This window comes from Convolutriloba macropyga, chromosome 8 (assembly GCF_964194025.1).
Source record: "Convolutriloba macropyga chromosome 8, txConMacr16.3, whole genome shotgun sequence".
NCBI classification, from domain to species: domain Eukaryota; kingdom Metazoa; phylum Xenacoelomorpha; order Acoela; family Convolutidae; genus Convolutriloba; species Convolutriloba macropyga.
In genome coordinates, this window is record NC_134475.1 from 44,280,603 (window position 1) to 44,299,893 (window position 19,291).

The 19,291-nt window shown below is 36.0% G+C and overlaps 1 protein-coding gene across 1 annotated transcript in view; it reads left to right on the forward strand.

Moving 5' to 3' along the window:
* LOC142344139 (uncharacterized) overlaps positions 1-19,291 on the forward strand; it is a 69,074-nt gene that overhangs the window by 23,115 nt on the left and 26,668 nt on the right. Inside the window, exon 2 of the mRNA XM_075395663.1 lies at positions 1,442-1,659. Coding sequence (XP_075251778.1) covers positions 1,442-1,659 — 218 coding nt within the window. The remainder of the gene's footprint in view (positions 1-1,441; positions 1,660-19,291) is intronic.

Below are 19,291 nucleotides of genomic sequence, written 5' to 3' on the forward strand. Positions count from 1 at the left end.
GTAGCATTCGCTCCGTAAAATCAAAATTCGAAACTTAATTGAAGCTGCTCAAGTAAAGTTATAGGCAATAACTTTTGACAATGAAATTTGGAACACGAAACAAACCAAGCGAATTGGCTTAAGCATAAAATGGCGCCGTCAGCAAGGGAATTGCGTAAGACCCCACCGCGCACAGAAGCCTTTTGCGGAAAAGCAACTACAAACCCTCCTCTAAATTGGGAAAATTGGAAAATCCGAAACAACTAAGCCCTTCTCGAGAAGGAGAACACACATTTAGACGAATCGCACGGAAACTAATCCGAAATATAGACATACCCAGAAAAACCTATATACGAAGAGCAAGTAGAGGTTAACACCAGCAGTCAGAGAGCCATAGGCAGACTTAAAATGCTCAACTCAAGATAATATGGCTAAATAGATGATAGAGAGTTGATGAAGTCGGAGTATTATGTGGGGACAATCCGTGCAGCATTCGTATGCGGTGAACTTACAAAAATTCAACGCAGTTTAGCACCCTTAAAAGGGTTCGAACTTCTCATCTCCTGGGTACCCGTCAACCTCTACTTCTTCCACTGCGCCATCTCTCACTAACCTCTCTAGAATTTTCGTTTTGATTATAATACAAATTCACTCTACTTTCTGTAGAATATGCGCGGTGAATTTTTGTAAGATTTGCGATTTTTAGCGGTGAAATTACATGTTTTAGCGGTGAAATTTGGTGATTTTTTGTAAGCTCGCCGCTTACTCTAGTGTTGAAATTACAGAGATTCAGCGCTTAGAAAAAAGTGTCAAAAAGATGTAAGCTTAAGGGTTAGTTTTATTTTTTTGAGGGGGGGGGGTTAAATCAAACAGTTCCTCCTCACTCCCCATTAATTTTACCGCATTCACTGCTGATCTCATACAATTTTATCAATTTTTTTCTAAGCGGTGAATTTATGTAAGATAACCACTAAGTTAAGCGGTGAATTTATGTAATTTCGTTGCAATCACCGCTTATCTCACATAAATTGTACACTTTTTTCAGAGCGATGAAATTATGTAATTTCACCACTACCAGGCGATAAAGTTTTTTTCTACCGCTTACCTTACAAAATTTTTTGGATTCACAGCTTATCTTATATAATTTTGCGTTGAATGGCGGTGACACCTCGACCCGGGGCCACTGTTGCGTTAAAGTAGCAAAAAGTGGCTGAATCATCTACACAAAAAACAGTCCTATCAGCTACACATTGACTTAAAGTATACTGATCTATTCTGTTTCGTCCTCAAGTGTTTTTATGACGGCCTTACAAATTGTGTTTTTATATAGCACCTGCTTCAAATAGTGCGTGCGTCTGGGGGCGTGAATAATGTTTTCCACCGCAATCTGCTGGTTGCAATTAGGGCAATTACTTGAAAACGTCATTATGCGAACTCGAATTGGTTTCTGTTTTAATTGCAGCTGTATATTTGTGGAACTGGACATCAAAACGGACTACATGACAATGGTGAACTATGCTCTGTTTGGATTCACCCTCACGATCTCCCTCCTCATTACAAACCTGATCAACGTGAACAGATACATGGCCATATGCCACCCCACTCTCAACAAACAGTACTTCACCAAACCCAATGTCACCAAAATACTTATTGTTCTTGTGGCACTTTCAAGCATTCAAGGTAACGAGACATTGTTCATTTATATGTAACTTGCCCCTAAAACCATCAAATGTCACTCTCTGTCTAATTGAGTAAAAAATTGTTCACTTTCAACTGGGGTTGACCGTCATGCGCATTTCGTTGCACTTACAAATTGGTGGCAAATAAAGGGAGTCAGTAGAAACCATGAACATAATTTTGAATCTGCATTTTTTAGCTACAAATTTGATTATCTCATGTTGTCCTTTTCTGCATTTAGCTCCACCATAGTGATGAGTGAAATTTAAAACTTGCAAGAATCTTGCAAACTGATTCAAAACTAGCAAGAATCTTACAAAATATCAATCACTGCAAAAAAAATAAATCAGGCAACAAATGTATCAGAAAACATCTTTGAAGCAACTTATTGTTTTTTAAACAAATTACAAAACCGAATTCAAATGAAAAAATTTTTAGCGTGGATTCAAATTTTGCAAGAATTTTGAGAGAATCTTGCAAGTTTTTGAATTCTGGAAAAGTTATATGTGTATTTTTGGTAACTAAAACTAACTGAAAAACTAACGGAAGAACTACCAAAGTTTCTGATCAGCGGAAGTGAATCTAATCGAGTTTCTTCGTAAACGCCTCTTGAATGTGAAACCATGCAAGTTTCTTGCAAGATCTTGAGTTCAAATACAACGTTCCGACAATTAACTAGAGGCATCTCGAGCCGAACAAATTCGTCCTTTTTAAGTTCAATTTACCTAATAAAACAAACTCTTTCTCTCATTTTTCAATGAAACTAATTATTCATAGAGCAACAAACAGATGGAAACTTTTGTTACTGATCCTATCGGTAATTGAGGATTTTTTTGTAGTCGTAAAAAATTATGATCAATATTAGGTGTAGTTATCTTTCTATTGAGATTTAAATGAACCTATTTGATGTCTTCAGTTGATAGCTATTGGTGTTATTGACTTTAAAAATATTTCATTCCAAAAGTATCGGTGGGTTTTTGAAGTTTCTTTTTTTGTTGGTCTTTCATTATATTTCATAATATAGGCTCATCTGAGAAATTCAACCCAACCTAGACTTCCGGGTAAATGAAACATTAACTTCGTTGTTGATCGTATGCTAACAAATGTTTTTATTAATGACAAAGAGAAAACAACCGTGGGAGCTATTATTACTGCTTAATCGCAAAGTGCCATAACAAACTCATTGTTCAAAGCGATGCATTTTTGTCCATTCAATCTTTAACACATCAAATAGAAAGTGACAAAACGTTTTAACAGATGACCTTTCGGTTTTTATATCGCTTTGTTGCTTCCTGGTAAATCATCAAACAAATGTATATTGCTTCCAATTTGCTTGCAAGTATTTTAAATAGGCGAACACTGGGGTACATAAAAAATCAAGTCTTTTGAAATAAAACAACTTTTGTTACTTAAAAAATAAATGAGAATTTTTTAATGAAATTTTGATGCATTTTTTGAAATTGGTAATTTATTCCTTAAAAATGGGCCTTGCTGTGAAAATGTTATTGAATTTATTTAGAATGAAGTTTAAAAACAGTGATTTTTATCTGAAGAGTTCCTTAATATTTAATTTAACTTTGTATATGAAATCAGCTTGTATTTTTGGTTTCGAGTCACTTTTTTGGCGGGTGGAGGAGTTCTATGCTCAACTGGGTTTCATTTGTTCAGTCAACCCTGGCAACATATTCGTCGGCGATATTTTTGAGTTGTATGTCAGTCCAGTGTTGAATGTCAGTCCAGTGTTGAATACATAAATAAAAAGATTTAATTGAAACTCGTCAAGTGAATGAATTTTTTGTTTTGTCAGTATTTGAATTTTTGTCAATATTTGTCTGACTTCGGTTGTGTTGGTTTTCATTATCCGTACTTTTCCTCAAGTTTTTGTCAATTTAGCGAAAACAGTGATGAAATTTTTAACAACGGGGTAAAACTTTCATCTCTCAGGACAGCGGTGTGTTGCTGAACGGTTAGATTCGACTGTAGTAAATATCTACTTTTTTCTATCAAAATTGTACCGAAAACACAAATTGCTTGATTTTTCCCGAAGCGCCATTTCAAAATCTGCCATTGACACAATTGTCTCAAAGTCCCAAGCGAGTTACTCTACTTCTGCTTACTTTGAAAATCTCGTGGAAGTAAATTGTTGCCTGTCTTTCGCTATCATAACTCAACAACTAAACAAAAAAATATATTTATTTATGATATCTTGAAATTTTTTGTCTAACTGTATATTTAACAAATATTCGGAACAATTAATTGTTTATAAAGGACGAACAACAACAACAAGGCTTTTTTCTGTCTGATTATGGAATTTTGCAATCCAAAAATAATTCGGATTCAATTGTGGCGCTGCTAAATTAAAATGTTTTCAACTTACAGACCAGAATGATCTAAAATAGAAGCCAGATTAACAAAACATCCCATTTAAGTGCAATCGAGTACTTATGCAGAGAAACTAATATTTGAGTGAAAATCGCACAACTTATGGCTTCAGAAGTGTGTTTTCAAAAAATCGTGTTTTCCAAAGTTCCGACTGTTTTCGCTATCTTTCTTTGTAGTCCTAACCTAAAGTAACACTAATAATAGGCCCAACTGGCTTCCCAATGATATTTTATTTTCACGCTTTACCACATTTATCTCACTTCTGTCACCATGTGGACCAATCTCAGCAAAGAGGGGTCGCATTTTTTTCTAATGAACTAAAATTTATTCTTCTTTGGTTTTTGAACTGATACAACGAAGTTTCATGTAAATTGTTTTGATTTTTGCCCATAATTGAGGCTCTTTTGTCATATCTTGTTATTATATTAATTAATTTAGGTGACAATGTATGCAGAAAACAATTAGTATCAATGTTGCAGAAAAGGTCGCATCTTAAATTTAATATTGTGTTTAGAGCATATATTCTCAGCTTGGACAAAATTTTCCGAAAAAAATTTAATTTTTTTTTCGTTTTTACTTGTCGTTATTTTTGCAGTTGTATGACATTCCGGATAACGAAATTGCTCAACAGCTCCGATGGATGCGAAATTGAATCTATTTAATAGTTTCAGAGAATAGCTAATGGTTTTCATGACTTTGAAATTAGTTGTTTTCAAATGATGTATACGTACTTTTCAACTTTGCCCAATTTTTTGCTTTTTGATTACCTGTTACTTAGTCTCATTGAGGGCAGGCTCATATCTTTTCCAGTGAAGTTCAGTCCTATTTGTCTTTTAATGTTTCATCTGATGCGTTTTTTAGTTTTTTACTAAATGCAAAGAATAGAATAGTATTTGATATTCTTTTTTGATATTGTTGTTGGTGTTGTCTTGTAGTGTCATTAAAGAAAATTATTCTCGAAGTCTCAAGGTTTTGTACTCTCATTCGTAGCTTCATCGAACCTGTAATGCAGAAATGCGGAATTATTTAGTTGGCTCACTGCTTTGAGTTCAAGACAAATCATAATTCTTACACCAAATAGTTTTTAACAATATGTAAACCTATAAAATTCTTTTATCTAATCCTCATTATCCAGATATTTAGGTTAAAAAATGGAGAGCGTTGTCAAGATATTATGCGCAAAACGCACACTACCTAGCCTCCTAGTTGCAATAATATTTGCTTATATACAAATAAAACAGGTTCAAGTCTAAATTTTACCTGGACAGTCTTTTCCAAAAGTTTTGCCTGTTAGATTCCCAGTCTCCAGGAAAATTTTCACTATGATTTTGTTGGAATTTGAAGAACGGCTTGGTCCACTTAAAGTCCACTTTTTGGGAGAAAATCCGCTTATATGCAAAGAGAAACAGATAAAAGTCTATTTTTTAGACATCGTCACATAGGGAAATTTACATGCGAAACATGGTTTCATCTCAAAAACTCCTCGAACCGATCGACTTGCAATGTTTCAAAAAAATGTTAGCCACTTACTTGCAACTAAAAACAGATAAAAACGGTTTTTATTCTAGAGACGTTACACCAGATAATCCTGGTGCTATAAACTCCACTTAAATAGGGATAAATCAGAACCAAGTCTGAATTCAATTGAAACTCCATGACCCGGTCAGATTCCAATACTTTTGAGAAACAATATCCGATTACACGCAACTAAAAACAGATTAGAAGCTATTCTTTTAGTAAAGAAGCTGAACCAAATATTTAAGGTTGTATAGGCTCCCCCACATTCGGGAACTCATATGCAAAGAAGCTACGTAAAAAAGAAGCTTCATAGAAAAATCCTGGCGTTTAAGGTGATTGTTACCAGCGAGTGCTGAGATTGGTTGACTTGCGGCGAATTTCTGTACGATTTCCGGCTTCTAGGGATGAGTGCAGTTAATGCAGTCCTTAAAGAATGACGTTAAATTTACAGCAAATCATGCAAGAAATCGCCGCCGCTAAAATTTTACGATTGAAAACATTCAAAACCGATTATTTCGTAAAATTACCGGTCACAAACGTTCAAAATTGATCACAAAATGGTCATTTCGTACAACATTTAGACCGTTTTCAATTAATTGGTCCTGTCAACTGGGGACGTTAGGGCCGAGCAAGCCGACGATTTCTTACTTTTGAAAGCAAAGATTCCGAATAGGAGAAACCAAACATACGGATATCTTACGTTTAAAGTGAGCATACTTAATCCAAGAAACCAAACAAAACGAATCTTGAAAATTCAATATACCCAATCTAAGAGATCGAGCATACTGACAATTTCTTACTACGTTTGAAACCCAACACCGATCAAACGGAACTAACCGACGACTTCTTACGTCGAAAAACTAAAAATACGAAAACTTCTAATCGCTTTTGTTTGGTCGTCTGGATTTTTAGGCGGGCCATTACTATGTTCAGGTCCGAGATTTCACTATTTAGTATGATTTTAGTAAGACAAGATGAGTCATCAACTGACTTTTGTCTGAACATGAATTTTGTTAATTCGGTTTGGGGTCTGGACATAAACAAATTTTGTCTGCCCTGGTTATGTAAACCAACATACATAAACTATATGAAACCAAGTACTGTTCTCCCCTTTGGAAAGTTTACAAAATCATAATTTGGCAACGCTACAAAAAGCATCCTTATTTTTAAGCATGCCTAAGATGTTGAAATTTTCTTCAATTTTTTTCCTGATAAATTCAGGTGATGACACTAATCTGGCTTCAAAGTGTACCATGAAAAACAATAAGCAGTTGATCGACCCGAAAATGTGAAAAGCTTTAGGAAGTGGAACTAAAATTACTTCACCAATTCGACATCTAAAGCTTGTTATCTTGATGTATTTGAATGTACTCGAAGAAATGTATATGATTTCACGGTAAAAACACAAGGTTCAATTATAATTCCCCCAGTGCATGACACAATCAATCATACTACTGAATATCTTTTAAATTGTATGATATTAAATTTGAGCTCTGTAAGCAACAAATAATTGTCATCACTTATTCCATTTCTGGAAGAATAATTGGTAAATAACATACTCAAATCTTTTATTATAGCTGATAGAAACTATTGCAAAAACATTTTTGATTGCTCTCGAACGACGTTTGAAGCAAATATTGCAAAAGTGTTAGTGTTTTTTTAACAAATTTTCCGTTCACGATTTTTTTTCGCTCTCGTTCTAGAACATTATGTGAGTTCTCAAGTGAAATTTTCACGCTCCACTCCTTCGTTTTGAGTCATCTCAATTTCTCCTAGTGTTTGTTGCTAATATACGAGTCGTTGCGATCACTTGCATATCAAATCCGTTGTAGCTTAGTGGTTAAGATAGCAGACTGCTTTCCTGAAGAATTCGAGCCCCTATGAGGTCAGAGTTTTTGCACCCATATACTACTTTCCAATCTACAGCACTAAAATTATCCAAACCTGTCGTTTGAGAGCAATTCATCCTACGTTAGTCGGGTTATATTTCTTTTTACATAACCGTACTTGAGTCTCAGAGTTTTTCACCGCTGGACGAGCAAATTTCAAGAGCAACAACTTAATTGAGGTCTAAAACATTGCATCTCCAGAATATTTTAGTTTTATTGATATGCAGTTTTTCTTCATAAGGATTATATTGAGATCACACAGTTTTCCTAGGCTACGTTTATTCTGTATTGTCTGAAAGTTACTCGTAACTCAAAAACTAAGTCTCATCACCATAATGTCATACATTTGTAGCTTATAACTAGTAATTACTATAGTAGTATACGCACTCTTTTTACGTAAGCTAGTTTGCAGGCAATAACCAAAAGCCCATTTAGGTTAGTGGTTACGACTTTCTACGCAAATTAAGTGATACAGGTACCCACGCAGAAGTTCGGATTACATATAACTTAAACATTGTTGACGGGAGTAAAGCTGAACATATATTTTTAAAGCATTAATTTTTTTTCAAAAAGGCTAGACAGTGTAAATTGGGACATGAACAGAGTACTTGCCATTATTAAAAAAAAACAAAATATCTCTAGCCTGATTCAACGCTGACTTGCTCCGCCATCATTCTCCGGGTAGGTTGTACACTTGATGGGTAATCTTTCGTTAGAGTCAAAAATAGCGGATATGAAGAAAACTTTTGTTGATCAGGCAAAAAAATTTCCAGGCAAATAATTTTGAATTTCATGTGAAATACTCAAGAAATTTAAATACTCAAAAAGCGTACCGAAAACCTTTTTTTAATGTAAACGGATCATATAGTTTGCTTAAGATTCAGATGAGTTCAATATACCTTTTTAAAATTCGAGTTGCTTTTATAGAAAACCATTCACTCGTATATAGCCAACAAAAACCGTTTAAAACAACACTAAACCCTAAAAATCAAGAAATAATTGAAAAATTGTTAAACTTATGTTCAGTCAATTCACGTTTCTATAAATTATTTTGCGTAATTTCAACTCAGTCATGCACATAAACCGCTCTTTTTACTCAAATACCCTACTGTATGCAGGCTGGTGAACTCTCCACTAATCTCCTAGGGTATGGACAGCACATTGAAAGACGGAGTACATTGAAATAACTCGAAAGCAAAAAATGAATCAAAAAAATTTAAACTTTATACGGATCTAAATGGGCAATACAATATCTCTTATTCTGAAGTTGCAATGACTAGCGGAAGTTGTAAATAATTTTTAGATGGATGGTAAAAACCATAAATGAATTTTATATGACTATCAAGAAAAATTAGTAAAAAACGTGTTAACTGTTATCAGATGGGATATATTATATGGTCTCTGTTCACTTGCTCACAATGTTGTGTACCAATTAATTAAACCCTTACTTTTGTTTCAAATTACTGTCGCTTCAATTAATGTCCAGTGCCCTTAATGTCCAGGGCACTTCAAGTCCAGATCAACATACAGAAAACGCAAAGCTGAAGGTCAGTCGCTTCTCTCTCTCTCTCTCCCTCTCTCGTTAAAGCCCCTGTGTTATGAAATCAAAATGAACAACTTTGTAACTTCTTTTAACGGATAAACTATTGCTCTTTTAACGGATAAACTATTGATAAACTTTGACCCACAATCAAAAGAGTTTCTCTCAATGATATGTGAAAACTTAAAAACTAAGGACGCGCATATAAATCGACTGCAAAATGACATTGAATACGTCCGTGAAAAATAGAATGATGTCAAAAGGTATATTTCGAAAGATACTATTATTTTTCGAACGTTACCTTTATTTTCAAACAAGGAAAATACCACGGATGTTATCGAGTTCATAAGAAATGTGGTACATGTGGAAGCTACATCAGGGGACCTAGTGGCCAGTCAAGATCCAGGACGGAAAGTGGACATCAACAAGCAGCCCCAATCATAGCTAAGTTTATATATTTTGATTTAAAAAAAAATCAAATTTGGGGACGGAAAAGTTTTCTTGCAGGCTAGTTAAGTCCTTTGAACGGGAAAATGTGCAGATGGAGGAGAGGCTTAAGAAAGCTGATAAGGTTTTTTATAACGCTTTTGAAAAAGGTCTCCGCACGCAGACAAATAAGAGTCAACCACAAGTTTTGATAGAAGTATATGAGAAAGTACGACCAACAAAACAAAATTGTAAGCAAGATGTTGATGATTACTTGAAAGCAGGAAAATGTGTGCTCAGGACTGAGAAAACACATTTTCAACGCGAAAATTTTATCCCGAGAAAGCTTTTTAGGTTTCCTGAGAACTGTAAATCAATGGACAGACCACCGCCTAAACCAGCACGCAAACGAAAAAAATTTGTATCAGACAATGATATTATTCAACGACTTCGCCTGTTGTCACATAACAGTGACAAAGTAATGAATTGCGTTAAAGGGCTTGAGTGCATCGATAGACCACAGCAACAAAATTCAGCGAAATGAATTTCAAAACGTTTTTTGATACTCATGTTGATGGCGAGGAATGAGTGATGCTTGAAACTGTTATCACTGAATCTTTTTCACCCCAAAATTTTTTGTTCTAACTTTGATAACGATAATGAAATCGTATAACGGGCTATATATGGAGGTGAACGAGCTGAAAAAGTAAAGGACGCTTTTCTACTTTTTTGAATAAGATCGTTTCGATGCCATCATGAAAAGTTGAACCTTCTCATAAAAAGTTTTTCAACCAAAACAAAAGTAATTGCACTCTTCGGGACATGATTAAGAGATAGCGACCCGACTTCACTATAAAATCAATGGTTTTACTAAAACAGAAGTAGCCAAAAAGTTGGAGGATGCGCATTTTTTGTTAATGTAAATGTGAACTTTACTGTTAAACATCTTGGTGATCAAATAGAAGGCTTAACAATACAATTATTCAAAAATTGAGCTCCAAATATAACTGGCATTTACCGCTCAACAAAAATTGCTATCTCGAGTTTCTTAGATCTTTTCGAAAAATATTTGACTACTATTCATTATCTCAAAAGAGATCACATTTCAACTTTGACTTTTTTGGGCTCACGCAAAAGCAGACTCTTTAATCGGCTAAAGTCTTTCAATTTAAATCTCCAGAACCATTTTGCAACTCGCATGTCCATAAACAGTGAAAAATGTATTGATCACAATTTTAGTGATAAGTTTTTTACTTGCAACACCTTTAGAACTGATATTTCAGACCATTATGCCCTTTGATCAGAGCTAACAACAGTACTGAAAAAGATGATTTTTCTCGCAAAAATTTTGTACAGAAAACCTACCAAATTGGCGGAAAACGAAAAAATTTTTAACTATATGTTTCTCATAAATCAATAAACAAAAAAAGGAAACAAAACAATGTAGATAGACAGATCAAAGAATTATCAGAAATTATTCTTGATAGTTTTGAAAAATTTGCACCTTTGAGAATTAACTGCGAATCTCATTAGATGACCAATCAAGTGAAAAAAATGATAAAAAAGATAAACAATTGTTTCGAAAATGGTTGAATATCTATCAGAAGTAAACTATAAAAAGTATCGGCATCAACGCAACATTGCAACCGAAGCCATCAAAAATGCAAATCTGAGATAATCTAATAATTTTACTAGAAAGAAAAACAATACGACAATACGAAAAAAAGCCTTTTTTCTGCGTTCAGTGAATTTTGAACTTACAAAAAATCCGTCGAATTGAACATCAATCCCGAGTTTTTCGATAAAAATTTGCCGGCATATATAAAAAATTTGCTCCGAGTTTCAATGAAAATGCTATTTGTTTTGGTGGGAAAATTGTCAATAGCTTTGTTATGTCACCTATTAGTGAAAAAGAAATCTGAGCTTGTATTAGATCACTGAAAACCAAAGCAGTCATTTCACATCCACTAACAAAATTGCTTAATCAATGAATTAACCTGGGTTACTTTCCTTCGGAATGGAAATGGGCGAAAAGTAAATCGTTGTTCAAAAATTGTTCAAAAACTGACCCGAGTCGTTACCGGCCCATCAGTCGCCTAAGCTCATTGTCAAAAGTGTTTGAAAAACTTTATTTAATAAGACGATTCAATTCATTTAAAAGTTTTAAATTAGCAATGAAAGTCAATCTGGATTCCAACAAGGGAAAAAGTTCAAAAACGCTTTGATACCGAGTTTTTAAGGAATTCGGTAGACCAAAGTTTAAAAGGGTTAGCATGTTGCAATGATCTAAAAAACATCTGATACCATACGCCATCAAAAAATGATTAATGAACTTGAAAAGTATGGTTTCCGAGGAAATTCTTCAAACACAATGAAGAATTTTCTCGAGAGTTGCCACAAGTACGTTGAAAACAATGTTTCCAAAGTTAAACTATGGCGTTCTGCAAGAGTCAGTCTTGGGTCAAGTTTTGTTCATGATATACATTAACGATCTTCCGAAACTTTGTAAGTCATACAAAATTAGTCTGTTTGAAGAAGATACTACAATTTTACTCTGCTGCAATACAGAACACTATTTTTCTATAATTATTCTACTATTTTATTCTATAATTAAGTAAAGGAAAGAAAGAGATGGTTTGAAGAGCATAAGTTGACAACTATTGACAAAAAATGCAATACTTCAACAAAGATAATCTAGGTGATAATGTTTAGAATGTAACTGAAGTTACGCATCATTATAGACCACAAACTGAATAACAAATCTCCTGTGGGAAAAATAGGGAACTAGATGAGCAAGTTTTGCGGAGTTTTGTACAAAGCAAGATAGCACTCTAAAAAATTTCAATCACTACTTTTCCATGAAAGCTATGCCAAGTCTGTAATAACTTATGGCCTTATTGTTTATTGTTGTACATCTAAAATAAACCTGAACGATTATTTCAATCTGCAAAAAAAAGATTTTTTCGAGCAATTTTTTTAAACGAATAATTGATTCATTTCAATCAATAATGAGCAAATTCAAATAGCTCAACATATTTGAACTGTATGTATCAGAATTTTTTCGAGATTTTTTTTTTGCAACTGGCAGAAAAATCTCTTCCAAAATTTTTTACTAATAAAAAACTTTTTGCTCGACTACTAACTCGGATTACAAATAAAGGAATTTTACCAAGCAAACGATATCATGCAGAAACAGAAAAAAAATACAACGAAAGCTCAGATTGGCTCACAATTATGCCACTGAAAACAATCTAATCCTAGAAAATACAGCTAAATTGAACCGCCATCAGTTAATTTTTTGACAAAAAATTTTACCTTTTTTTCGTTTTTGAAACTCAAAACCTATTAGATATGTTTTTTGACATGCGTTAGGTCTCCAGCTATATAAATCTGGGCCACCCACTCGATGAGACATAAGTCTCTTTGGGATGCCCGCCAGGCAGTAACATCTATTAATTTACAAATTTATTTTGCTGTTCTGGTTAAATTCAAAATTAAATTCAATACATTATTGGCCATTGTAATCGTTTTGAGTCAGATTATCATGAGCAAATTTGAAGACATATATCATTTTAAAAGTGAATTTAAACGCTTATTTATGTCATACCGGGTCAACGAAGAGAACAGACAAAAGAAATCTGGAAAAAAACAGTGCCAAAAGAGCAAAGAAAGACAAAACCGACCCCGTCGAAAGATTCCAAAATTAACATTGGTTAAAGAGCAAACGCACATATTAACAAACAAGGTTGTTAAGTTATGAACAGTATTGTATTCCGTTAAATTGATGTTAAGCCTATTACAAATCAAATTTTGTCCGGCTCTTTATTTAGAGCAAAATTTTTTTAGTCTTAATTCATATCAATTGCAAGCAATACACATTCAAAATAAAATTTTAAAGATTATGTTTGATATTTGTTTGTCGATGATATTTGCAACAATTTCAATACATTATTTTGGACTAATTTTCTGAGACTGTTTTGTCTGGGCTATATTTTGTCGGAGACTGTTTTGTCAGGACACCTGTTACATTGGCCGCCTTAGGAACTTTGTGAGATTGATTTGATTATTGAATTAATAAAAGATTATAATGGTTTAGTATAAATTAATCAGTTTTCAGTTTGGAGTTTTTGTTACATTGACTGTTCTTCATGATTTCTGATGTTGTTATGCCTGAAAACTTGCATGACTTTTCTTAACCATGTCGAATCAGTATCGGGCACAGATGGTAAATAGTGCACACATGGCAAATAATCCACTGGGCATCAATGTTGATGACATCGCCGGCCCCATTTGCAGGGTTGCAAAGAATAGTCGGCTTCCGTAAAGACGATGCTTTGTTAGGTTGAAACTTTGTAGCCAATAATAAATTCTCAAGAAAATAACTGAGGGGATAAAAAGATGGTTGCGAGAGATGACAAAGCAAATCATTTTAAAATCGGCGTTTCTAACTGACGGAGCGGGTAAAGGCAAAAAATTCCGACACAAGCGAAAAAGGCTGAAGCGGAGGCTGCTGCGGTGTAGCAACTTTCTATACAATGCGAAAACGAGATTCCTACCTGTTGCGGCCTGTACCTACCTGTACCTAACCGTACCTACCTGTACCTGAATTTTACCACTCAAAAGTGACGGACCTTTTAATGTACTGGATTTTTCAAATCGTTTGTTGATCAACAAGTAAGTGATGTGACTTCACATTAACGATAGTGTAGATTTCTGCAGGAGGAAGTTATGGAAACTGAGTGCTAAAATGACGTGAATTTGTCTGTTGAATGTGAATGTAGTTTACTCTACAAAAATTTTACTTAGCTTAAGAACGGGGTGGATCTTTTCACCGTATGCAATCTTTATTTTGACTGACCGAACAACTTTATCCGAGCCTTGATGCACTTCTATTACCTTTGCTAGAGGCCAGAGACCACGAGGTGTGAAATCTTCCAAAATCCAGACTAAGTCGTGAACTTTTAAGTTCTGATTTACTTTTTGCTATTCAGAGCGTTTTTGCTGGTTAGGGAGATACTCTCTATTAAATCGGTTCCAAAAATGTTGGGGTAGAATTTGTGATGTTTTTCAAAATTTAGTAACTGCTACTTTGCCTTGAGAGAAGACGCCTGAAAAGAGATTAATTGAAGGTCTACCCAAAAGGAAATGAATGGCGTTAAAGGGAGTGGATCGGATCGTTTATATAGCTAGAAACATTCATCAATGGTCGCGAATTCATGTTGGACACAATTTTTAAGTGAATGTCGACAGCGTTTCGTCTGTTAGCGTTCTTGAACCAATGACTTTGTAGAGGGAAAGTCTGAAAACTTGAACTAACCTTTGCCAACTGCCGCCAAAATGCGGAGCCAGAGGGGGGTTAAGTTTCCAATTGATTTCTACGTCTAAGATGTGGAGCTTAGATGCAAATTCTCGCAAGGATCTGAGAGCTTCTTTTCCTTTTCTCATTTCGAAACAAGAGCCAACAAAAGATTTTCCATTGTCAGAATAATTTTTTTTTGGTTTTCCGCAACGGCTAATGAATCTGCGGCTAATGAATCTTCAACTCATTGTAGAATCTGTAGAAAGACTTTCCAAAATTTCCAAAGGAACGGCTCTTACAACTGAGCACAAAAATAGGAGGATATAACGGGAAGCAAATTTACCACAATATTTTATATGAAAGGACCTATGAAGTCCAGACCTGTTGTTGCAAACGCAAAGTGATTTTGGAGCGATAAACGTTCACTTGGCAGATCTGACATCTGAGGCGGATTAATTTCTTCGGCAGGGAATGCACTGACGTATTGTTTGACTAACAACAGCTCGGCATTTCAGAATCCAATAGTATTCCATTAGAAAGGAACGTGTTTGTTCAACACCAGAGTGACTATTCACTACATGAGTGTTTTTGATGAGGAGCTTAACGATTGGGTTAACCCCGTCTAAAATTAACGGATGGAGAGCATTTTCTAAGACCATTGCCTTAGACAGCCGACCTTTGGCGCGGAGTTCATTCCTTCCCTTAACAAAAGGACAGAGTGTCTTTAGAGGGCTTGACGGAAGTATGTCCTTGCCTTTTTGTATAGACAAAATCTCATCTCCAAAGTTCTGACTTTGAGCAACGCCGATGAGGTACTTGTAGGCCAGTGTGTGATGTGCGAGCGATAAGCAATTGCTCTGTTTTTTCAAACAATCGAGGAAGAAGAAGCAGTATGCTGCAACTCTAACCAGTCGATTCCAGTTGCTGAAGCGTGCACTGTAGATGGGACATTTACTTTCTGAGTCCAGATTGATTTGCAACGGATGAACGATGAGAACGTTCGAATTTCAAGATGTCCTGACTTGGCCAGTCACTTTTTGGTAACAGTAGAAAAGAAGGACCATTGAGCTATCGATAACTGCAGTTCATCTGTTTAACTTCATAGCCTCTTGAGCCATCATCGGCTGGATTGGCAGCTGAGGTGATGTAGTTCCAGCCATGTGCTGTTGATACATCAAGTATCTTCGCCAACCTGTTAGAAACAAATATGGGATGACGTATCTCTGGGGTTCTCAGCCAATAAAGAACTGTTGTACTATCAGAACAAAAAATTTTTTATTTATGTGAATGCCGTGCTCCTCTTCATTCATGAATTGTGCGAGTTGAGCTGCGTAGACGGCAGCTTGCAACTCGAGATTTGCAATTGTCATTCTTTTGATTGGAGCTACGCGGGCTTTTCCCATGATGAATTTCACTTGAACAGTTTCATTCAAGTTTTCAATCCTAAGATACGAAACTGCTGAGAGTGCATATTCCGACGCGTCTGAGAAGGTATGGAGAGCTGTTTCCTTTAATACTTTGTTAATGAATAAACAGCGAGGTATTGAATCTTCGCGGAAGTCTCGTAGTTCATTTTGCAGTTGAGTTATTTTTGCAAATTCATTGAGGTTCAATGTTTTGTCCCACTTTGGTCCATGGTTCCAGGTGGCCTGTAGACTTTTACGAACTCGGATGGTGAGTGGTGCTATAAAACCTAGAGGGTCAAAAGTGGATGCAACAAACCGCAGAAGTTTTCTTAGCGTTACCATAGTGCTATCCAAGGGAAACTTCTTGAACAGTTTTTTCTCGATTACATAAGTGTCTGTTTTTGCATTCCACGGTAATCCGAGGACTTTTTAAGTTTGAGGTGAAGCTTCGTTTGTGTTTAAAAATTGATCCCTACTGACTTGTTGCAAAATTGCGGCCGAATTAGAATTCCACTTGGTGAGGTTAAAACCCTCAAGAGACAGGCCAGCTCTAGTGCTGCTCCTAAGTTTTACAGCCTTTTCAATTTCGTCTGTGGAAATATACAAATCCTCCATGTAGATATTGCGTTCAAGAATATGGGAAACCTCAGGAAAATGTTTCTGGTTGTCATTGGCAGAACGACGTAGAGCGTACGATGCAATGCAAGGTGATGACGTTGCACCAAATATGTGGCTAGTGTATTCATATTCTTCTATTTTGCCGTTGTGATCCCATAAAGAACGAAGATATGAACGGTCTGAAGGAGCAACTTTGACTTGCATAAACATTTGCTCAATGTCGGCGGATATTGCAATATGACTTTCTCTGAAACGCAAAATAATATCAACAAGATTGTTCAGCAAGTTCGGGCCTTTCAACAGATTTGAGTTGAGAGATTGGCCTTGAAAGATGCTGAGTTCGTTAATCACCCGTCTAATTTTTCCGGGCTTATTTTCGTTTGAGACCGGATGATGAGGTAGATAAGAAACTGACTTTGTGTTGTCGGTACAAGGATCAATTTTTACAACATATCCGTTTTGTAAGTCCCTTTGCAAAGTCTCTTCATATTTTTCTCTTAATACTGGCTTCGTGGAAAGCTTTGCTTTTAGCTGCTTCAACTGTTTCTCAGTAAGCCATCTCTTTTTCGGCAATTTTGCGTTCTCCTTCCACAAGAGGCCAACTTCGTAATGACCATCCTTGAATCTGGTTGTGGATTGTAAAATTTCCAAAGCCTTTTCATTGTTCTTGGACAGTGCGTTTTTCTTTGATGCAATGCCATAATTTTCGATCTTTATCCAATCCTAAACTTTGGTGAAAAGTTCGTTGTCCTATTGGCCATGGGAACAGATTTGGGTTTGGAGAACTGGATTTTGCTCATCTGCAATTATATTGGTCTTTCCGGCACAAGTCCAACCTAATGGTGTCCTGACACCCCAAAGTGTGTTTTTCGGGCCTTTAACTATCTCACTGTAGGGGATTAGTTCAAGGTTATCAGTTCCAATGATTATACACACTTGATTTTGTTTGACATTTGGAATTGTGATGTGTTTGAGGTGATCAAACTTACTACAAAGTTTGTTCAGCTCACTGGTTTTAGCTGGCGTCATATTGAGATCTGGTACTGCTAGCACATCAATTGAAACTACTGAGGTATTCTGGGATCTGTATGGCTTGATTTGGACAGAAACTTGAGAACAGTTTATTTCTCTAGTTGTATTGTAGCCACTGATGGGCATTTTAGCGACTGTGTTCATGTCAATCTCCAATTCTGATGCTGCAGATGTAAGCAGCAAGCTTTGACAACTTCCGTCGTCTAGATACGCATAAGTGTCAAGAGTTTTTACAACATTGGAATGTTCAACCGGAACAAGGGCTACTTGTCCTGTTCCATGTGATTGAACGGATTTAACGGCCGAGGGCGGCGTCACTTTCTGATTATTGTCTCTAAAGCTCTCATGGAGCAGAGTATGATGTTTTCGGCCACAAGTGCCTGTTCGACAAACATTTTTTGCAAAGCAATGTTGAACATGATGACTGCCAAAGGAGTTGTAGCAAAGTTTTTAGTTTTTGACAGGTTCTCTCCGATCGAAAGGAGAGAGGGTCTGGAAATGAGAACTTTTGTAGAGATATTGACAGGTCTCCTTAATGGGGCAAACAACAGTTTTGGAGGGGCCTTGTTTGTTACCGTCGAAAAAAGAGCCACCTTGTTGACCATTGCTTGTTGCTCTCGTAGATGATGGCAAGGGACTTTGAGTTTTCTGAATCCATGGTTTATGAGCAAAGTTTGATCTTCCATGGCTGGTCGTGTTACCGATATGGGCGGTGGCAATTCTCTACAAGCCTTTGTGTAGATTGATAACCACTCAGAAAGGTCTTTAAGAGACGGCTGGAGTGAAAACTTTTCGAGGGCATACTTGTTCCAGTCCAGGCGGACTGGTGTCGGAAGTTTATTTAATGCCTGGTTGAGATTTGTAGTAGAATGGATGTCGTGATTGAATCCAAGTTGTTGAAATGTATCCACTAGGGTCAAGAGAAAGGCTGACAAATGGGTATAACTTTCAGGCACGGTCAGATTTGGTGTTTTGAACTGCGAGAGTTTATCAAGAAAGGCATTTACTATCCGGTTTGGGTTTTCAAGGTTCCTCAAGACGATTCAACGCTGGGAAATACAAACTACCGTTGCAGCCGTATCAATCTATTAAATGCTTTGCCTCTCCAGTTAAAAGCGGTTAAAAATGTATCATCTTTTTTGATAATGACATAGGCGAACGATCTATTGTGGCTTGAAAAATGCTGAACCACTTCATCCAGTCAAGTGGATTGCCATCAAATTTTGTTGCCTGCAACTGCACAGATTTTTGGAAACAATTGGACATGGAGATGGGGTTCTGATGTGAGGCAGAGCAAAGTGTAGTGGATGCCGATAGATCTCAGAATTGTTGATTTGGAAGGAATCTCCATGATGGATTGATGTTAGCAACATGAAATGATGTGTCCTGGTTGGCTGAACTATTGTTTGAGTTAGCAAGAAACGGTTCCGAATACAAGGCACTGTGAACAGAATTTCCAGATGAAGTAGCCGTTGAAACCAATATTGGATTCCATATTAGCCGATAGCGAAATGGAATTGGATTG